This window comes from Macaca nemestrina, chromosome 6 (genome assembly GCF_043159975.1).
Source record: "Macaca nemestrina isolate mMacNem1 chromosome 6, mMacNem.hap1, whole genome shotgun sequence".
Classification (NCBI taxonomy): Eukaryota; Metazoa; Chordata; class Mammalia; order Primates; family Cercopithecidae; genus Macaca; species Macaca nemestrina.
The window spans coordinates 120,417,256-120,440,907 of record NC_092130.1 but is presented as its reverse complement, the minus strand read 5'-3'; the positions used below and the strand labels follow the sequence as shown (position 1 = coordinate 120,440,907).

Below are 23,652 nucleotides of genomic sequence, written 5' to 3'. Positions count from 1 at the left end.
TATTCCAAGCATCAGAAAATTGATTTGAATATCCTATCACATGCCCCCACCTAGATGAAGGCCCTGCCTAGCTGCTGGAATTAGTTTTGTAAAGAACCAGGTTTTAAGGCTTGATTTACAATACTTCTCTAATCTGAAAAGGTCCAGGGAATTGCATGTCTTTTGATTTAAAATATGCAAAAAAATATGACTCATGCTCTTCCTACACTTGCACCTGATCACCAAAATGGCTCTGCTAAGAGTTGCCTGTATTCTGATACAGGCCACAGAGTGTGACAGCTGAAGAATACAAAGGTCATTCTGAGGCTGAGGTCCAGTCGGGCTCATCAACAGAGGCAGGAAGTCTACCCGATAAGGCTGTTTCGTTGTTGCCCGTTAACATTTTCAGAATCTCCAAAGAAAGTTATGCTATTATCACCACCTAACATTGTATATATTTGTTTTCTGCATGTCTCCTCTCACAAAAGTGTGGGCTCCCTGAGGGCAAGGACATTGTCTCTCTTGTTCACCTGTGTATCCCCAGCACCGTAGAAAGTACCTGCCACATAATAGATGCTTCATAAATAAATAATAAGTAAGTAAATCCCAGGGATTGGCCAGGAAGCCGGGTGAGTGGAGAGAGGAAAAAGACGGGATATATAATCAGAGTTCTGCAGGATGCCCCGTTCTTGTACCGACCACCAGTTTTGTCTTCATGTTTCCCTGGGCTGGGTAGAGGAGATATTCTACTCACCCTTGAGCCCCCTTTAACATTCTAGATTGCACAAAAGATTTAAGGCCCAGAGGACAGGGCCTGGGTCTTGCTCCCCATCATGGGGTCTTTCTCTCAAGAAGTACCCAGTAAAAGTTGGTAGAACTAAGCTGAGAAGAATAGTGGTCTACCTTGAAAGGGCAGATGTTCACAGAGGAAGCCTCATGGTCATCAGTGGCCTCCTGACACATAATAATGTCTTGCCCTTTCAGATTGCCTTATCTTCCACCCATTCTACACCATTAGTTTTTCTTCAAAATAAAATGATTTGTGATGCTAACTCAAGTTCAAAAACTGCCCAAGATCACCACTCCATCATTCATATACATATGCAAGGAGAAGATGACTTAATTTAAAGTGATGAACCATCTTAGTCAAATTCAGAAACATTCAACTATACACTCTCTGAGGTAGGGTGGATGTAGGACTTTTACCTCTGATGAAATATGTACTGAGAAAAACCGGAAGGAGAAAATCTTTCATTCCCCTCAACAACAGCTCACTTTGCTATAGATGCATGGCATTTTACTCACCCATTTGCTTACCAAAAAACCCACCAGACCTGGACACAGTGGGACAAGTCCACACAGTCACATCATTCTTGGGAGTACCGAGGCCAGTTGCAATCTCCTTTGTCTTAGGTAGCCAGATTAAGGAACAAATCTGAAATAATGATCAAAAATACAGAATTATTACAATTTCTGATTCCTTATGAATATACTTAAACTGGTTATAGACAGTATGCACTGTCCATGACCCAACCTCCAGTACAGCTGGAGTAGGATGTTAAAGAAATTACATCCATTCTAGGAAAGTTTATCCAAGGCAACAAAGGATCAAGTATACAAATAGGCTTAGGTGTAGTAAATGGAAGAATTTAAGTGAACTGTGACCATTGGCCAGGAAGAGCCAGACTACCCTCAAAGTTCATGGTCAAAGCAGTGATGGGAAAGAAAGGAAATATGAAAAATAGAAAATACAAATTATATTAACTTTGAACTCACAAATGAAGAGGTTTTTACAATAAAAAGAAACTCTTGAGAACTCAAATTCCTTATGGACTCAATAGAGAAAGAGAGCTTGTTGTGGGCATAGGCTCTGTCATAAACTATTTTCACAAGAATGCAGAAGATTGAAATGAAGATGAAGCCCAGAGGAGATATTAACCTGTGAGTTTGTGCTTGGGGTCTGTATGCTCTTCCCAGCATTTATATCCAAGATGTGTAAGCATCCATCCTTCATTCCTCCTCCAATGGCAAGGACCCCAGACTGCCAGGGACACCAATCCATAGCCTTTAAAGTTTCACATAATAGCACAGACAGGTCAGCTTCAAAGAAGGTGCACTCATGAATGTGATACACTTAAGTAAGCAGCAAGTCCCCAGGTCTGCACCTGTCACAGCTCTCCTGGGCCTGCTATCCAAAGGCAGGAGCAACTGCACCCTCTAGAGATTACTCCTCAGGGACTAGCAGTCACTTCTGGAAGGGAAGATACCTAACATGACTCAAATTATGATAACAGTTGTGGATTTTTTTAACATAGACTATGCAATAACAGTTGGAAAGCTACATGCAATACATACTATGGGGCAAAAATCTGCTGCTGGAGTAGTTCACACGTGCCCTTGCAAATTGGCTCTGAAAATGCAGGCTTTCTCTGATTTGTCTACCTGTGTCCTTATGTTCCAGGTAGTGGTCAGATAAAAGAGAACTATATGTGATTGCTCACAACTCAAAAGTCTCAAGCACTTCAAATCTTAAGGCAGTTCAGAAAATAAAATTGCCTTCTATTTATTTATAATTACAGTTAATTTAAAAAATAGGATTTAGTATCACACATTTACATTGGTAATTAAAATGACTAATAACAATCACTTTAAAGGACATTTTAATAAATACTACAATTGTATGTATCTATGTATCCTTATCAATCATCTTGGTAACCACCCTCATTTTTGCATCTTCTCTTCTACATGTAAAAATATTTTATAAAGTAGCAAACATAGTGTTTATACTATTTGATTATTTTCTGTTGTTTTCACCTATCATATAAACACTTTTCCACATTTTAATATACTTTTCACAATTATAATTTTTAACAATCCCATAATATTCCATCATGCTGTTGTATCCTGATTAATTTTTGTTCTGCTAATGCCGGACCTGTTTTGGTTTTTGTTGTATTGTGGTTTTATTTGTATTGGGTTGGGTTGCTTTTTTTTGGAAAGGAGTATTTTTTTTGTTTTTCTGCATGTGTTTTATTTGTTATCTGTTCTCATAAAGTACACTGTAATGAATATATTCTACATGTCTTTTTTTTTCTGACAAATTTTTTAAGTAAATTCCAAGGTTCAAAAGAGTTGACATAAAATTTTCCAAACAGTTATAACTTTTTACAGCACCAGCATCCAGTGGGTATACTAATTTCACCCTGGCTAAAAGTTACATGAAGTTAAAAATGTTATTTTACATCTAGTGAAATTATAATAATTATAAAACAGATTATAAGGGTAATTTATTTTCTTCTTAGCAAGAATGAACTTTTTTCTGTGTATTTATGTTCCTCCAGCATTTCCCACCATGTGAATTTTTTTACCATTTAAGCACCTACATCTTAATGCTTTTCTTACAAGTTTGAGTCCATTTTTTAAAAACACACATCTGAATATACAATAGTTCCTCTCATTCTTCATTTAACCAACTTGCTAAATTTACCAAAGTTCTCCTCTCCTTCTGTAAAATATATTTATTTCTACCCATAGCATACTAATCTTCTGTTCTCTAGAATGCTCCACACTTCTGCTCCCACTAATTAAGCTGTAGGTTTATAGAACCCACTGTGTTTTGCCAAACCTGTTTATAACAGGTGAACTCGTTATTATAACTGTGATTTCATCAAATCACATGTAAATGTTTAATTAAATCACCTACTTTATTTGGACTAAAGATGATTGTTACTTCTATGAACTCAATTAAACAATTTGGAAGCTTTTTTTTTTTTTTAAGACACAGTCTCACTCTGTTGCCCAGGATGGAGTGCAGTGTTACCACAAGGGGTCACTGAAGCCTCGATCTCCCTGGGGCTCAAGCCATCCACCCTCCTTAGCCTCCCAAAGTGCTGGGATTACAGGCATGAGCCACTGCACCTGGCCTCACTCTACTTTAAAGATTCTGCAGCAGATTGTATTTTCCAAAGATAGCTACAACACTGTCTTTCATCCAACAAGACCTTCTAAGCCTTGCCCATTCCCTCCATCAATAGGTACAATCTAATTCCTCTACCTTTGAATCTGGGGGGACTTGTGACTAACCTGGAACCAATAAATGTGACAAGTGACACTGCATGACTTGCAAAATTGGTTATATTAATAAAAGGTATTACCACTTTCACCTTGCTCTCTGAAGCACTGGACCTATTTCCCTGAAGCACAAATTCCAACTGGCTTGAGGCAACCACGTTGTAAGGAAACCCAAATCAGCTCACACAACATGAAGATGCAAATTGCAAGAAGGAGCATGCCCAGCCAGCTGGCAAACAACTGGTGCAGCCCCCAGCACGTTTAGCTTCTGATGCTGTCTGACTGCAACCTCATGAGTGATCCTGAGCCAGAACTGCTCCGATGACATTTTCCCAGAATCCTTACCCAGGAAACCATAAAAGATAATGAAATTATTATTGTTTTAAGCCTCTAAGTTTTTGAGTAATTTGTTGCACAGCAATAGATAATCAGACAGATACTATAAATAGAAACCTTGAACAATGAAATATGGTTGTAGTTCATACAAGAAAGACAATGAGGAATTCTAATCAGCCTACCTACACTCAAAGTAAAGGCCTTCGTCTCATATGGTGAATGAATGTACAGTTTAATAAATCTGGTGAATGTAATGTTCTCAGTCAAAATAAAATATCTACAATATATATCATAAGTTAAAGTTCCCTGCTTTATCTTTTTCAAATAACAATTCTCCACCTCTGATTAGGCTGGAGAAGTGGGCTATTTCACAGAAAACATAATTTTGCAATTTCAAGAGGCTCAGAAATTCCCCTGAACCCACGGACCCCAGTTTTACCATATGATGGATAATATTTTTTATATTTATTAATAATCATTTTCTTAAATACCCTACTGTTCTAGATAGCTTTTATAATAAATATTTTGGCAAAATTAGAAGCTACACCATGAGAGGAATCACAAAGATGTCAACCTGCAAAGTCTACTCCTGCTTCACCAGTTGGTTAGCTGGTGACTGAAGAGACATGACTGGTGACTGTTCAGTGATTCCCCAGGTGCTGACTGCCAGGAGGCTTGGCTTGCTCTGGTTTCCAGAAACTCTTTCTTAGTGAAGAGGACTCCCATTTAGTAGTTCAATGCATTAGATTTTTGACAACAAGACATTTAAAAAGGTAACTTGTCTTGCTTGGCTTGGGTTTTCAACTATTTTTTTGTCTTGTTTTTGTATGTTGTTTTCAGACAGAATATTTTACATACATTTTGCCTACTTTTTTTCAAGTAATGAATAGTGGGAATTTGGACTGATCATCATTCTCAATATCCTGTAGACATGAAAAACCACAAGCCAGGAATTTCGGGGCAGCACAATGTAGTGGCAGTAGTCACTACATACATCATCCTATATTAGGAAGCCCTGTAATAACTTTTAAATCATCTTGTAATCAATTTGCTTATTGTTAATAAGGTAGAACCATTTCTTTGCTCTGCGAGTGACATATATTCTGGGACTATGTTGAGGTCAAGACATACATCTGTGTCACCAACTCCTCAAGAAGGAAAGTATGGATTTTTTTACTAGAAATAAGAATTTAACAGTCAGAGAAATAAATAATTATGCAGAACATGGTGGAGCATTGATCTAACTTCACAGCACCCTGCCATTTTCTGACAATGGGTCTCTTTCCTTACATGTGAGCTTGTGACCCAGGCCCGTCAGTGTGCCCATCTCTCTAGCCACAATTATTAACTGAGAGATGAGAATGTGACCAAAGGCAGACTAGGGTCCTCCCTGGCACATTTCCACCAGAGTTATAAGGAAAGATGGCTTCTTATCCAGCACCCATCTGGAAGAATCTGAAGCTGAAGCTGCCAAGAGCCATCTTGCCCAGAAAATGAAGTCTGAAGGAAGAATGAAACCAGAGATAAGCAGAGCCAAGAGCTAAAAAGATGGGCCCAAATGACACTACTCAAAGCCTTAGATCCAGCTGATATTTAAAACCAGCCGTATGTACCCAGGACTCCACAGTTACATGAAAAAATAGATTTACTTTTTTGCTTAAGCATAAGTTTGACTTTGGTTTCAGTCACCTACAACTAAAAAATCTGACCAGTGGGAAGCATAAATAGGGTTGTCTTTCAGGAGAGTGATGACAAACTCCAAAGCAAATTCTAGAGAAAGAAAAATCTCAAAATATTGGCTTAATGATTTTCTTTTTATATGTGAAGGATACCCAGTGGTCTCTGAGTAACAGGAAACCTAGAAAGCTACTGAGTTTCTTACCTTGACTGCTGTAGACTGGGGTATGACTTTCAGCGGTTGGCCCTGTGCACTGGCACCTGGGTCGTGGGGCCATATTGTCAGCAGTCCATCACTGCAGCCGCTGGAAAGCAGCCTGCCATCCAGTGACCACTTCAGAGCACACACAGCTTGCTTGTGGCGAAGTGTTCCAACATGATGCTGGGCTACCCGAACATCATGATGATAAACACGCCCCAATCTTGACCCACTGTGAGTTTACATAACAAAAAAATTAAGCCCTGTTGCTACATAAACATTTGAAAACATGGAGGAAAGCATAGTTCAAAGTAAAACTTCTGAAAGACCCCTAGGACAGATTGAAAACACAGGTGGAGATTCCTTGGGTTAATAAGGATGGAGTGTTCTGCCTGGAGGATTCTTTTCACAAGTGAAATTGATTTGTCTGGCAGAGTTTGAAGTCTGGATTTAAAAATATCCTTTAATAGATGTTTCTAATGACTTTAATCTGATGTAGGCAGCCATGGAAAATTAAGCTGAGATTACCAGATTTTCCCAAATGGTAGTTTATATACTGGACCTAGGAAATATTAATACTTTTCTGCAACTTTGAATATTTCAGCGTGTCTCAATGAAATGGTTTCAGTATATATTTATAGTAAAATGTTAAACATAGAAAAAGGAAATAATTTTCTAACAGGTAGATTCCTATTAACCTATAGATCCACTCTTAGTTTTGCTAAAGGCACTAATATGTAAAAGAAGTTTAAAACCAATTGAATGTCACAGCAAACTGCAATATGATTCCTAATCAGTGGATAATGTCTCTATTCATGCTCACTGACGTGAAACTAAACAACTAAAGATCACATCACTTTTTCAAAGATAATGAACTCTTTCTAGATTAATTTAATTTTCTCTAAGGAGTAAGTAAATGATGTTCCACAATTATTTCAGACATTTCTCAAAGTCCAGTGTCACATTGTTTAAAACTATGCAATGCTGAACAGCATTCTGATAAACAATATGGGCTCTGGAGCCAGACCAGCTGGGTTATCCCAACTCTGTCACTTACTAACCATGTGACTTCAGGCTAGTGTCTTAGTTTACTCATTTGAAAAAACAAAATTGAGGATAAGAGACCACCTTACCACGTTACTGCAGTGATTAAAATGAAATTACACACATTAAAAAGTACAGCACAGTGCCTGGCACAGAGTAGTCTGAAAATGTTAGCTGCTATTATTATAAGAAAAGATCTGTTCATTTTCCTCGTGGATAATGAAACTAAACTTTAACAATGCAGATTAGAAAAGGAGCTTGAGTACATAGGAAGGAGTTTGAGTACATACAAAGGAGACTGCAATAACTAAGTTGTTTTAAGTATGGCCAAAATCACAAGATATTCAAATCTCAAGTTTACATCAAATTATTTAAATACATTTTAAAAGTCTTTGGGATTTATCTAACTTAAGTCTACCTTAATCTTAAGAACTACAATATGAAAATGAATGGCTATGATTAAAAGCAGTATATATTTAGACCAGTTGTGTAGGCTCACAGGAAGAAGTCACTTAATTTTTCTGGTTAAAAAAGAAGCAGTTAAACTAAATCATTAGTTCTCAAAGGGATACATCATCAGCATCACTTGGGAAATGAGAAATGGCAATTACCAGCCCCTCAAGACCTAATGGATCTGAAGCCCCCCAAGTGAAGCCAGCAATCTGCGTTTTGAGGAGCCCTCCAGGTGATTGTGATGCATGCTTAAGTTTGAGAACTACTGAACAGGATAATCTACGAGGTTCCTTCCGCCATAATTTCTGTGGGTCTGTGAATTGGAAATGTGCCCCAAAGAGCTCAACATATTCCATAGTATAGATACTGATAGCAATAAATACTTGATTTCAGCACAATATCCCTTTAGTACCTATTACTTAGCACAGAGAAACCTTTTGCTTGAAGGGAGTTTCACATTTTATCTGAACAATTTAGTGAATCCCATGCAGAAGGCACACATGGTACATGTGGGCACCAAGACACTTATATCGCCAGCAGATCAGAATACCTGAGAGGGTGGGATCATACCTGATATTAAGTCCAATGGCCTATTTTGTTGTATTTTTTGTCAGTTTACGTTTTGAATATTATAATTTTTTACTCAGGCCCCATAATCAATTGTTAATACAAACACAACTGTCTCCAATAAGACACTTCTTACCTGCTGAGGATAAAGTGATTCCAGCTCAGAGCCCCAACTACTGACAAATGACCAAGCATATTTCTCAGCCGCTTTTTAGTTACCACATCCCATAACTGAAAAAATGAACAAGGAGAGTTATGTAGCATTGGAGTTTTCACAGCCCACTGTCTTCTCAAAGGCCTGAGAGCCAATTACTGTTGATATTGTTAGTTTTTGTACTAAGTGAAAACCCAGCACCTCTAGCCAGCAGTTCTCAATTCTGACTGTGTATTAGAATCAGCTGGGGAGTCTGTACCACTATGGATGCAGATTTAGTTGGCGGAGTAGAACCTGGGGATATGGCAATTGTTTTAAAGCTCCCCAGGTGAATTCAATGTGTAGTCAAGGGTTGAGAATCATTACCACATTTCTAGCTCCTTCTGAATTGTGAGAATTACAAATCTGGAAATCTACCTACAGTTACCAACAAATGTATTAATAAGATGTGGGTACCCGGACACTTCCTAGAATCAGAAATTCCACTTATTGCTAAGAGACTCCTTTCCTGCCAGCTACAGATAATATTCTGATCACCATGGGGAATGACAATTTTGGTGTAAGAAGAAATTATGACATAGACTTCACAGCATTCATTATCATTGCAGAGATGAGAAAGCAGTGAGAGAGCCATCTGTGGCCCTCCTGAATCATTTGCACATGAATGGTGTTGTTTATTCTGTTAGTAACAAAAAATAATAATAATGATACATGAGAAATTAGATAGACTGATGGAAGCTCAATAAATCCCCATTTCAAAGAGCCTGTCAGGAAAAAAAAAAAAAAAATTAGTACAGACTCCTAATCATGGCTTCAGGTGAAAAGGAGAACTGAAAGTATCTTCCTCTCTCCAAAGCTCCAGAACTGGAGATTCTACAAGCCCAACTTTAGTTTCAGAGAAAATATATTTTTAAACATGACAGAAAGATTGTGGTGGAAACTAACCAGAGTACCCTTAAGTCTTCGTTAAAAACCATTCAGTAAAAAAAAAAAAAAAAAAAAAAAGTAGAATGTCATCTCCTTTTATTCCCCATACTTTAAGAGCCACACTAGTTTCTCTACTTTACATTAACTTATTATTAAAAGTCAATTATAGTGTAGTAATACACAGAGAACATAATGAGAAAAAAAACTGGCCAGTACTTGCACTTCTCCCTCGCTGGTGCCAACTGCCAGGCAAGTTCCCTCTTTTATCCAGGACACAGAAGAGATATAGTTACAAGTGAGACTTAAGTCTATGGTTTCAATCCCATTGCAGTTCTCCCCATTCCAGATGTATACAGCAGAGCCCAGGGCTATGGCAACAAGATTCTGAAAACTCCAGTCTAGGATATTCAGATCTATAAGAAAAGCACTTCAAATTAGGGTAATTATACAGCCAAATGAAAACATGTTCAAATAAACAACTTTATTTATAGGGAAAAGACTAATACCATCCCATGGTTAGTTGGAAAACAGAAACATGGAACCAAGAAAATCCTTAAAAGTTCAAAAATGAAAACTGGAATAGAATCTGGTGTCAACACTCACAGTCTAATAAGCAATAATGCTTATTATTTACACGGATATATACTTATTTAGAGGCATTTAAAGAATTTGGCAGATTCATCTACCATTATTAGTACATGCAGACTTCATTCAACAGATCACTAAAAATTAAAAGCATATAATGCTTATGGAGACACCGTTGGACCTAGGATATCTATAAGGGAGATGCCACCATCATTTCTAACCAAAAATACCACCCAGCTAGAAGAGGCGATGGTTCATGTATGATACCTACATGTTCTCAACAGTATTCTATAGCTTACACTAATAAGAAACCTTTGACTGCTAAGAGAAAACATATTTGTATGACAATTTATTAAAATATACCCTATCTTATTTCTTATCAGTCAGAAACTCCTGACTGACACGTATCAGTATAAAACTAAGTAGCACACCAGTTTCCCTACAGTAGTTTAAACCTCTACAATACATTCCCTCCCCGTGATAAATCTAAACTCTGAATGAAGTATAAAAAACAAACACCTGGAGACCCTGGAAAGTAAGAAAAAGCAGTAAACTAAGTAAGGGAGTCAAACTTTGGAGAAGCAACCTGGCCGGGGGTGAGTTTCCCACTTTCGTCTTTCACACATTTGCCCCGAGGACAGGCCCCAGTCATAGAGTGCCAGCGAAAGACTCTGATAAAAAGGACACCATCTTTCTGGTCAGAGAAACCATGGAAATAGAGCCTGAGGCATAGAACTGATACCAGTATGAGGGGAAAGTCCTAGATATGAGAAAGCCAAAAGAAAGAGATCCTCTGAGTGTGAGTATATTAATTCACACACATCTCAGCCTTACCCCTAAATCATTTACATGCAGAAGAGACTCAAATTAGCTTAGCAAAGGCTTTAAGAAACGAACTGAGATTTGAAACCTCCATACAAGTCTCAGTCTAGGCTCTGATCCACATGTATGAGATACAGACCCAAACCAGCATGGTCAAAGTTAAAGAAACTGATCTAAGATTTGAAACACCACCCACAAATGGCAAGACAAAACTTAAAATATGAACCTAACTAGAACAAAAACATCAACCAGAAGAAAACATCAACATTCTCCACAGGATCCAGTGACTATAACATAACATCTACAATATCCAGACAAAATTCAAAATTACTGGATAAATGTAAAGGCAAAACAACCAATAAATGAAAACTCCAAGGTAACCTAGGTATAGAAATTATGAAACAAAGACTTTAAAGCAGCCATTATATTCTCCATGAAGTGAAGAAAACCACACATGAAATGAATGAAAAGTCATATGAAGCTTTAGCAGATAAACAGAAAACCCAAAAGTATTTTCTAAGTAAAGAAAATAGAAATCATAAAACAAAGCTCTAAAATGGAAATCAAATATACAAAAACCATAAAATACAAACTTTAAAATGGAAAAATAAAATATCTGAAAAATTCCTTGGATATGCTGAATAGCAGGATAGAGGTGATAAAGAGTAAACTTGAATATAGATAACAGAAAGTATTCAACCTAAAGAATGGGGAGAAAAAAATTTGTTAAAGAATGAAGCCTCAGGGAATTGTAGAATAATATCCAAAAATCTAACATGTGTAAGTAGAGTCAGGTCTTAGAAGCAGGATAACAAGATTTCAGATGACCATGGGGTTCTCACCAGACACCATGGAGGCCACAGTCAATGGAACAACATCTTTTAAATGCTGGGGGTAGGGAGTGGTGATGAATCTTTCAACTCAGAATTCTATATCCAGCAAAAACCTCATAAACTGGAAGATGGAAAATCTAACAGAAGTCTGTGCCAACAGACCTAATCTGCAAGAACCGCTAAAGGAAGCTCTTCAGGCGAAAGGGGCATTATATGAAAGAGAAACTTGAATCTTCAGAAATGAAGGAGAACACTGAAATTGGTAAATATTTGGGTAAACATAGGAGCCATTTTTTCCTCTTAAGCTATTTAAATATTTTTTCAATTTTAAAATGCTTACAATTGGACGGTTTTCAGTGTATGTAAATACAAAATGCATGACAGGCCAGACACAGTGGCTCACACCTGTAATCCCAGCACTTCGAGAGGCCAAGGTGGAAGGATCACTTGAGCCCAAGGAGTTCAAGACCAGCCTGGGCAACAAAGTAAGACCCCATCTCTACAAAAAATCAAAAAATTACCTGGACAAGGTGGTATGTGCCAGTGGTCCCAGCTACTTGGGAGGCTAAGGCAGGAGGATCACTTGAGCCCAGGAGGTAGAGGCTACAGTAAGCCTCTACAGTCTCCAGCCTGAGCCACTGCACTCCAGCTTGGGTGACAGAGTGAGATCCTCCCTCAAAAAACAATAACAAACAAACAAACACACATGACAACTACAGTAACCTAAAAAGCATTGGGGAGTTTGAGAGACCTACATGATTGCAAGATGTTTATATATTGTGTGAAGTGTACAATAGTAACTATGTAGACTAAGAAAGTTTAAATCACATTGTAATCCCTAGAACAATGACGACAAAATACAATACAAAGAGATAGAGCCAAAAAGCTAAGATCAATTAAATAGAACCGAAGTAAAAGAAGAAAAGATGTCCAAGGAATAGGCCTTGGGTACTCCAACATTTAGAGGCCAGGGAAGTGGAAGAGAAACACAAATCAGTAAAAAAGGATGAGAAAGAGTGAACAAAAAGACACTCTTGGACAAAACCCAAAAGAGTGGGATATCAAGAAGGAGGGATTGATCGCCTGTCTCAAATATAGTTGTTAGGGTTCAGTATGAAGTCTAAGAAGTAACTTTTGGATTTAACAACGAGGAGTTCTTTGGTAATGTTTGGAAGAGTAGTTTCGATTGAATGATGAGACTTAAAACTTGACTAGAGCGGATTTGAGACAATATGGGGAGAGAAATAGAAAATTGTAAGTATAAAGATGTTTTGAAAGTTTTACTGTCAAAGGGAGGAAAGAAAGAGGGCTGTGCAGCTGGGTATGGTGGCTCACGTCTGTAATCCCAGCACTTTGGGAGGCCAAGGCAGGCGGATCACTTGAGGTCAGGAGTTCGAGACCAGCCTGGCCAATATGGTGAAACCCCGTTTCTCCTAAAAATACAAAAATTAGCCGGGCATGGTGGCAAATGCCTGTAGCTACACGCCCAGCTACTCAAGAGGCTGAGGCATGAGAATCGCTTAAACCCAGGAGGCGGAGGCTGCAGTGAGCCACTGCACTCTAGCCTGTGTGACACAGCAAGACTCTGTTTCAAAAAAAAAGGAAAAGAAAGAAAGAAAAAGGGCTGTGGCTTAAAGGAAAAATGGGAACAAAAGTCATTTCTTTTTAATATGAGTGTAACAGTTTTTTAACATTTTTTGAAAAGGCATCCTTCTTAGTTGGTCATGACAATAAATTCTTTTGGAGAAGGAGCTGAAAGAATAGGAAGATACAAAACTGTTCCCTTTAGGGATTTTGCTTTTTCCAGCTCATGCCTCTTTGTAGATATTCCATGGAGCCCAGGCCCCTTCCCTCTGCTCCTCTCTCCCTCACCTAGGGAGCTTACACTGGCTCCTGGCTTCAATCATAATCATCTGACCTATAGACTAGTCCATCCTCTTTCAACTACCAGCATTCGTTTCAAATAATCTGCCAAGCTTCTTCTATGTCTCATTGTCTCCTTTAATATAATATTCAAGCATAGTCTTTCCTCTCCAAATCACCTCCTCTGCCAATCTGTCTTCTCAGTGACACCACCCTTCTCCTGCTTCAAAAACTTGGAATAATCATGAATTCATTTCTCATCCCATTTCTTTTCTTCATGGAGGAAAAATAAGCCTTCACTCTTTGGCAGCTCTTTCCTACTAAGTGCATTCTGCATACTCTGCCATGAATTTTCCTTTGATGTTTCTCTTAGTCAACAACTCCCAAAACAAATCTAAATTTCTAAACTTTTCTCCATAATCTGTACCCACCTATTCACCAGTCCCCAATGTATCTTCTTCATTGCCATTAAATATCATTAATTACCAACATCCTGCCTTCTTCATGCTGTTAACAATACCAAAAATGGTCCTTCTCCTCTATACCTTTCCAAGTTCTAACAATCTTTCAAGATCCAACTTAAGTATAAATATCTCTACAACGTCTTTCTAGACAACACCGAAGCTCACTAAGCTCTTTCTAGTCTTTATAACTCCTCATATCCCATGATTTATTATTTATAATCTACCTTGGCATATGGTATCAGTTCCATGTCAGTTAGTCCTGTCCTCCAAACTAGATTACAAGCTGGGCATATAACAAGTAGACCCAATGCAGTTGTTTGACTGATTCAATTTACCCATATTTAAAATACATACATAAGAATAGACCATCATTAGTACAATTCTTTCTAATACAGTAACATAAAATGTATATTTCCCACACCATGCCAACATTAACAATACCCATCCCTGAATATGAAAGTTGCACCAGGAAAAGTCAAGTATATTAGCCATATTTGGATGTTACACTATTTGGATATGAGGCATAAAGGCCATCTGGTTTAATCAAATTTCATGTTTATACCAAGCACAGGATGCGTTTTGTCATTTCAAGTTTTCAATTCCCAATCTAAATGATAACTTACAGTAGTCATTTCGAAGACCAGTAAGATGAATCTTCACCTCTGGCTGGAGTATGGAATCGTTTATATCACTGGACCTTTTAAGATGGAAGGATTCATCTCTGACTCCATCTTTGCAGCCTACAAGAAACAAACACTTCTACACAGCTCTATGATCCTGAAAATATAATATTTGTTATTGTGGGTGTTAAGAAATAACATTAAGTGGAAAAGCTTAATTAAGTAGAAAATAAGTAGTCATCATGATAAAACTACAGTACAAAGAGCCAGGGAAGGAAGGAAATGAAGAGTACTTCAGTATTAATTTAAACAAGAATATTAAAAATTTTTTCAACAACACTTTCTAATAAAAAGCACATGCATACAGCACATTCTAATAAAAAGGCTCATATCCAAATAGTGTAACATCCAAATATGGCTAATATACTTGACTTTTCCTGGTGCAACTTTCATATTCAGGGATGGGTATTGTTAATGTTGGCATGGTGTGGGAAATATACATTTTATGTTACTGTATTAGAAAGCATTGTACTAATGATGGCCTATTCTTATGTATGTATGCACTGAATGAAGAAGACAGATCTTGTGGGGAGTTCACAGAGATACTACATCATGCTTTGAATATTTCTTCTGTTATTTGGGATTTTAAAACCAAAGTGAATTTTGCTTTTCCACATCAAGACTTACCTGGTACACCCATGCCCTACTCTGAGACTTCATCAATAAATATTTACTGATTCATTGATTTTAGCTCTTTCTCTCAATATTTCAGTATCAGAGCACACAGACTTACTGCTTTTGGTTAATTTTACCCATGACTATCTAAGGTCAGTATTCTATCTTTTGTTCAGTTCTCATCAAAAGACCATACTAAGTTCAAACCACAAGCCACTGTCTTTTCATCTCCAACCACTCAGCTTGTGATCAAACTGAGAATTATAAAATCAAAAGAAAACAAGACCACCTACCTAGGTGACTTGTGGTGTCTATGACCAGATGGCTTCTGATAAAAGCATGAGAGCTTCACAATGCTACACCAAGAAACCAAATTGTTACTCATAAATTCCTGCTTCCGTGTTAGCTACGAAAACCTGTAGTTGAGGGCAAAACTGCAAGATTACTAAAAATACTTAGGCTTGCTGATAAAGTATCACCAATGTTTTTAAAAAAAAAATCAATACCCAAAGAATGAACAAAAAAACTCCTGGGGCTGGGCACGGTGGCTCACGCCTGCAATCCCAGCACTTTAGGAGCTGAGGCAGGCAGATTGCCTGAGCCCAGGAGTTTGAGACCTACCTGGGCAACATGGCGAAACCCAGTCTCTACAAAAAATACAGAAATTAGCCGGGCTTGCTGGCCCATACCTGTAGTCCCAGCTACTTGGGAGGCTTAAGGGGGAGGATCGCTTGAGCCAGGAGGCCAGTGCTACCATGGCTGCACCACTGCACATTGGCCTGGGTGACAGAGTGAGGCTCTGTCTCTAAAAAAAATAAAAAATAAGACATGAAGAAACCTTAAATACACATTACTAAGTGAAAGAAGACAATCTGAAAAAACTATATATTGTATGATTCCAACTATATGGCATTCTGGAAAACGAAAAACTATAGATACAGCAAAAAGGTTTCTATGGGAAGGGGCGAGACGGATGAATAGACAAAGTAGTGAGCATTTTTAGGAAAATGAAACTATTCTGTATATTGTAACAGTGATACATGTCATTATACATCGGTCAAACCCGTAGAATACATAACATCAAGAATTAACTCTAATGTAAACTATGGGCTTTGGGTGACAATGATGTGTCAATGTAGGTTCATTGATTGTAACAAATGTACCACTCTGGTGGGAGATGTTGATGATGGGGGAGGCTGTGCATGTGTGCATGTGTGGTAACAAGAAGGGAACCTGCACCTTCTGCCTAATTTTGCTGTGAACCTAAAACAAATCTAAATAATACAGTTTGTGTGTGTGTGTGTGTGTGTGTGTGTGTGTGTGTGTGTGTATATATATATAGAGAGAGAGAGACTCCTAAAATATCAGAATAATATAGGTACATTATCTCTGGCTTCATAGAACATATATTTTTTATTCTAAGTCAAATATTCAGCACCTTACAAAAACAAAAACTTGTTGCTGTTTAGGACAAAAGAAGATGAGAGAGCTGAGGAACGACATGTCCCCATACATTTTATTTTGCTTTTAAGAAAATATCATTCTAAGGAAAAGACAAGGTTCACACTCCCATCCCAACCATACTTTCCCAAACCCCCAAAAGAACATTTAGAAGGCCTGAAATTTTGTCCCTGTTTTTATGCATCTAACTCAATTTTTTCCCCTTTTTACTGCTGGGAAACAGACACTTGAAGAATAAATATGCACAAAGTTCTAGATAGAAGCTTGTCCAATCTGCAGCCCGCAAGGCACATGCAGCCCAGGAGGGCTTTGAATGCAGCCCAACACAAATTTGTAAACTTTTTTAAAACATTACGAGATTTTTTGTGATTTTTTTTTAGCTCACCAGCTATCTTTACTGTTAGTGTATTTTATGTGTGGCCCAAGACAATCCTCCTTCTTCTAATGTGGCCAGGGAAGCCAAAAGACTGGACACCCCTGTATTTAGAAGTTGAAAGTGTGTATTTATGTGTTATCTACATAATTTTTAAAAGAAAATTTCCAAAAAAAAAAATTTTTTTTTTGAGAAGGAGTTTCACTTTATCACCCATGCTGGAGTACAGTGGCTCAATCTCGGCTCACTGCAACCTCCGCCTCCTGGGTTCAAGCAATTCTCCTGCCTCAGCCTCCCGAGTAGCTGGGACTACAGGCACCCGCCACCATGCCCGGCTAATTTTTGTGTGTATTTTCAGTAGAGATGGGGGTTTCACTATGTTGGCCAGGCTGGTCTCGAACTCCTGACCTTGTGATCCACCCACCTTGGCCTCCCAAAGTGCCGGGATTATAGGCGTGAGCCACCGCACCCAGCCCCAAAACATATTTTTAATAAAAAATTGGGACACGCCAGGTGCTGTGGTTCACACCGGTAATCCCAGCACTTTGGGAGGCCAAGGGTGGACAGATCACTTGTGGCTGGAGTTCAAGACTAGCCTGGGCAACATGGTGAAACCCCGTCTCTACTAAAAGTACAAAAATTAGCCAGGTGTGGTAGCACAGGCCTGTAATCCCCACTATTCGGGAGGCTGAGGCAGGAGAATTGCTCCAATCCAGGAGGTGGAGGTTGCCATGAGCCAAGATCACACTACTGCACTCTAGCCTGGGCGATACAGCAAGACTTCGTCTCAAAAAAAAAAAAAAAAAAAAAATTAGGACAAGCCATAAAAACAGACATCTACTTTAGCATTGAGGATTTCTGTCTCCTTGTTCACATTTATATTTGAGACCTTGCCAAAGCACCCCATGGATATGCTTACCAGAACTTATTCCAGAGGGAAATGTAGCAGGCAAGTTTCCTCAGCATTTATGAAATGAACCACACTAGTTCTCTCAAGAAGGTTCTCACACAGAATTCTGGCTCCCAAACAATTATTTTCCAACCATGACAGTAATCTCATGAATAACACAAAAACTTCCATGATGGCAACAGAAAGTAGGAATGAAAACACATGGGGCTCAGGGTCAAAAGACTTTGGGAGGCCAAGCACAGTGGCTCATGCCTATAATCTCAGCACTTTGGAAAGCTGAGGCGGGTGGAGCATTTGAGGTCAGGAGTTGGAGACCAGTCTGGCCAATATGGTGAAACCCCTTCTCTACTAAAAATAAAAAATTAGCTGGGCATGGTGGTATGTGCCTGTAATCCCAAGCTAAGACAGGAGAATCGCTTGAACCCAGGAGACAGAGGGCTGCAGTGAACTGAGATCGCGCCACTGCACTCCAGCTTGGGCAATAGAGCAAGACTCTGTCTCAAAAAAAAAAAAAAGAAAGAAAGAAAGAAATAACTGAGAGCGCCAAATGTAGCATGGAACAAGGACCTTCTAGAAATTGCCACAGGCAATCATCTCCCCACTGCATGGCTACAGAGCTTCCCTGTTACACTCACAACACCACCATCTGAAGTTTCCTACAAGCTTTGGGCAAAGAGGTACACCTGAAAGTTTACAGGGGCTGCCTGCTGTAAGGTTTCAGAGTCATCAGATATGGACAAGGCATAAAGAATTGCTTTATATACACAGCACCTGGATAACATTTGCCCCATGATCCACTGATGAGCAATTACTTGGCTTACGTGGGATCTATTTCATAGTTTAAATTTCCTTAAAAGAATCAATAACAGAGTCTTGCATAGAACATTCAGAGGGCCTCTCAGTTAGTCTTTGCCTCCAACATCCTCCTGTTCAAATCATTTCTTCATGCTGCCACTAAAGTGATCTATGGGAAGGGGAGAGACAGATGTAAGTCAAGTCAAGTCGGTGGAAGGGCCATATAAGCTTATTTCCTCCGCCTCCTATTTTCAGCGTAAGTACAGCAAATGACTTTTTAAAGGGGTGAAAACACAAGAACAAACAGTATGAGAGTGAATATAGCAGTGGGCAAGAGAGTGCAATAATTTTCTAGAAAGTGAATAAAGGATTAATAACTGACCAAGAAGAGCATAAGAAACTACCCCTCAAGTGCCTGCAAAGGGAGACAGTGAAGAGGGAGACAGTGAAGAGAAACAAGCTGATTTGCCTTGCAAAATCCCACAAGGGCTCAGAGGCACAGAGAAGACTGAGAGGTGGGTTAGTTGAAAGACTGTCAAGTTCCCACACATACACACACACCCTGCCCAACCAAGTAAATACATACACACATATATGCATATACCAGAAGAAACCAGATGTTTATTCTCTGGATAAATAAAAATGACAATTTTTTTAATTCAATAGCACCAGGCACCATGGAGATGTATGAAACAAATAAAACAGATTTTGAGTTAAAAAAAAAAAAAAAAGACAGTCTCACTTTGTCGCCCAGGCTGGAGTGCAGTGGTGTGATTTCAGCTTACTACAACCTCCGCCCCCCAGGTTCAAGTGATTCTCCTGCCTCAACCTCCCAAGTAGCTAGGATTACAGGTGTGAGCCACTATGCTCAGCTAATTTTTGTGGCCACCATGTTGGCCAGGCTGGTCTCAAACTCCTGGCTTCAAGTGATCCACCGCCTCGGCCTCTGAAAGTGCTAGGATTGCAGGCTTGACCCACCGTGCCTGTACTAAAATCTTTATGCTGAATTTACCCTGGTGCTCTTTAACCTAGGATAGAAGAACTAAGCTCTTTACCCTAGTACTATTTTTAAAATGCACAGCTTTCGGGAAAGTTTTTACTCTGAAAGAGAGAAACCAAAGTAAATGAGGGGTTGGAGGGAGAGAAAACCAAAGCAAAGGAAAACAACGCAGAGAGCACAGAAGTATTTCCAAAACTCTACAAAATAATATTGTCAGAGATATAGGAGAAGGTGGTATATCCATGAAGCACCAACAGGATGCTGTAAAGAAAAAAAAAAAAAAAAGGAACAGAGTACAGAAATTGCTTTTAAAAAATTAAAAGTAGGAGAGCCAAAATAAAAAGTTTCATAGGAAGGCTGGTGAATAGAGTTGAGGAAATCACCCAAAAGGTTAAAAAAAAAAAAAAAAAAAAGTGAGATGAAAAATAGAAGATAAAAGATAAGAGAATTGGAGAGTCAATCCAGAATATTTCATAAAGAAAGAAAAAATAAACGATAGTGAAAAAAATATTAAAAAATAATTGAAGCAACTTTCCAAGAACTATAGGATATGGATCTCCAAGAATGAAAATATCCACCAATGGGCTTTTGATTTACAATGAGTTGGGTTTTTTTTCAGTGCCAAGCTTTATCATCATGAAATCTTAGAACACTTGGTGATAAAAGGCTTTTCTAAGAGCATCAAAAGAGAAAAAGCAAAGTTGAAGTCAAATTAACACAGGACTTCTCAACAGCAACAGTGGATGCTAGAAAATAATAAAGCAATATTGTCAAAATTCTGAGTGAAACTAGAATTTATGGCCAGCCAAACTATGAATCAAGCATAAAAGAAGAATAAGGACATTTTCAGACCAGCAAACCCAGAAAGAGCATAACATAGCTGCCCAAAAATAGTGGATCTAATATTGATGAAAAGTCCTGGAAGACAACCGTGCAACTGGCCAAGAAAGCAGCCTGTTCAGCAGGCTCTCAGCGGGAGGTCATCAAGGAAAAGAAGAAACTGGAATGAGTGAGCACATGGAAATTGTTATTGACAGCTACGGAACAAAACATTGGAGCATTTAGAGGAAATATTAATAGTGTCATAGATATCTAGTAAATGAAAAATAAGGCAACTTTTAATACTCAGCAAAATTTATACTAGAAAAGAAGCATAATTATACTATTTGACTTGATAGTGAATAATAGTTGTGTAGTAATATGTAAACATTAACTTCTAATTTTACTTTTTTAAAGTGTGATATAAGCATGTCAAGAAACTGATGAAACTGAATGAGGCAGAAAGATAACTAAATTCTTACCTACTATGCCTGTAATCCCAGCACTTTGGGAGGCTGAGGCAAGAGGATCACTTGTGGCCAGGAGTTCGAGACCAGCCATAGCCAACATGGTGAACCCCAACTCTACTAAAAATACAAAAAAAAATTAACCAGGCATGGTGGTGCATGCCTATAATCCCAGCTACTCAGGAAGCTGAGGCATGAGAATCCTCTGAACCTGGGAGGCAAAGGTTGCAGTGAGCCGAGATCGCACCACTGCACTCCAGCCTGAGCAACACCAAAAACAAAAAAGTCATGATCAAGTCTAAAATCGCAAGAAATAGCAGTTTACCAATATTATTTAGAAAGTAGATGTAAATACCAGGAGTACAGCTGGAAGAGCTAAAGGTGGTCACCTATAGAGAATGGGACTTGGAGGTAGGGGTAGTTAGAACAGAGGTTTATGAGAATTATTCAAATGTTACAATTAGGTTGATTTAGTCTGTTATTATTTATTATTATATATTTATATCATATATCTTTAATATTATAAAATATATTTAAAATAATATATTTTAAGATTAGGAAGACATGAAGGAGGCAGAAAGAGGAGGGCAGGAAGGAAGGACAATGTCTTGACCCTGTACCTTTCCAAACACATTGGGATTGCTCACAGAGCTGCATTTTTCCATTAGCCTGCTGAACCACCTTCCGGGTTACAAAGAGTTGTTTTAGGCATTTCTGAAAATAAGCACACATAAGGAGAATACTTCTTTAGAAACATATATGTACAACTAAAATGTGATGTATAATATAGAATTACAACTGGTAATTCACTAAGGAGTTCAAAGATTCCACATTGTAAAAGCCAACACCACAATAATCACTATTATTTATTAACTAAACACTATGTAACGAACAGTGCTGAGCATTTTACATATATTATTTCTCCTGCTCTATGGAGTTCAACAACTCCATAATTAAAAGTAGGAGAGCCAAAATAAGAAGTTTTATAGGAAGGTTGGTGAACAGAGTTGAGGAAATCACCCAAAAGGTTAAAAAAAAAAAAAGTGAGATGAAAAATAGAAGATAAAAGATAAGAGAATTGGAGAGACAATCCAAATATTTCATAAAGAAAAAAAAATGATAGTCAAAAAAATTATTAAAAATAATTCAAGCAACTTTCCAAGAACTATAGGATATGGATCTCCAATAATGAAAATATCCACCAATGGGCTTTTGATTTATAATGAGTCTTTTTTTTAATGCCAAGCTTTATCATCATGAAATCATAGAACACTGGTGATAAAAGACTATGGAGTTCAACAACTCCATAGAGCAGGTATTTTTTGGCTAGAATAAAATCTTTTTTTATTCTTCTAGCCTAAAAATCCATTTAGCCTATACACCATAGGCTGGTGACATCTCCAAAGCCTGCCACAACTGAACTGCCATCTTAAGGTCCCTTTTTGTTAACACCTTCACAGAGTTCTTAAGTAAGTTTACTAAAATTCCATGTGCACAAAAATCTGGGTCCTATCCCTTTGGGCCAATATACAAAGAGCACTTCTGACATTCTTACATCCAACTTCAATCAAAAACCCCTGGGAAAATTAGTAATAAGTGGAAAGAAAAATAACTGATGAAATTTCCTAAAAACATACTGATAAATGGTTAAAACAGAGAAGATTCTGTTTTGCTTCTTCACAACAAGATATTTCCTCTCCCAAATATGACAAATACTGTGTCAGGTTCACAACTGCGCCAAAGGTCATGTTGAGGTCCTGAGTGAGAGGTGGGTGAATGAGCAGAAAGAACACTCGGGGGGGTGGCCATAGGCAGGTGAATGATTTTATTCAGCAGCAGCTCTCATCAACAGCTTTCTTAACTAGCTCTCTACGCTGTTCACCTTTATCTCAGCTGCTTAATTCCGTGACCCCCACACACAGCTGCATGGCTGGCTCTCCCTTGCCTTCAGGGTCAGCAGCTTAACACTTTCTTTCTCTGGGCACGAGCAAGCCAAGCTGTGTTCTGGCTCCCCTTATCCATCTGCAAAGACGGACAGCTCTGGCTTTCTCTTTCTCCAGGTGCCAGCTCCTGCACAGTGTCAACAGGGCAATTATACCTTTTACAGACAACAGTCGCTTAGAGCCAAGTGATGGCTTTGCAGGTGTTACAGCTATAGTGGTGAGCTTCTCCATGTTGTGTCTACATGGCTGACAACAAGTGGAGTTATACACCTGTGCTCTAGACTCACTGAGTCATGAAGAATGTGAACATCCTACCTCAGCCTATCCTTGATCAAAGCACAGCCATGTTCCTTACACTCTGGGTCCCCACAGTTCAGAAAGAAGTCTCTCTGACAGGCAACGTTTTGGTATTTTGTTTTTCTTCCTTGATGTTATGTCACATAATTGGCATTGCTGTCAGTGAATCATGGTTTTTAGTTACTCAAGGTAGAACAACTAACTGGAAAGCAGGGTTTCCCAATCTTGGCACTATGGGCATTTGGCAGCCGATAATTCATTGTTGTGGGAGCTGTTCTGTGCATTGTAGGATGTTTAGCAGTAACCCAGGCCTTCACC

General features: G+C 38.5%; 1 protein-coding gene across 1 annotated transcript in view; it reads right to left on the bottom strand.

Annotated features, from left to right (window-relative positions):
- LOC105499384 (cell division cycle 20B) overlaps positions 1-23,652 on the bottom strand; it is a 62,271-nt gene that overhangs the window by 6,231 nt on the left and 32,388 nt on the right. Inside the window, exons 5-11 of the mRNA XM_011771930.2 lie at positions 21,715-21,808; positions 14,598-14,714; positions 9,624-9,820; positions 8,463-8,557; positions 6,269-6,494; positions 1,919-2,044; positions 1,297-1,414 (exon numbers count right to left, since the gene is read on the bottom strand). Of these exons, the coding sequence (XP_011770232.2) occupies positions 1,297-1,414; positions 1,919-2,044; positions 6,269-6,494; positions 8,463-8,557; positions 9,624-9,820; positions 14,598-14,714; positions 21,715-21,808 (973 nt within the window). The remainder of the gene's footprint in view (positions 1-1,296; positions 1,415-1,918; positions 2,045-6,268; positions 6,495-8,462; positions 8,558-9,623; positions 9,821-14,597; positions 14,715-21,714; positions 21,809-23,652) is intronic.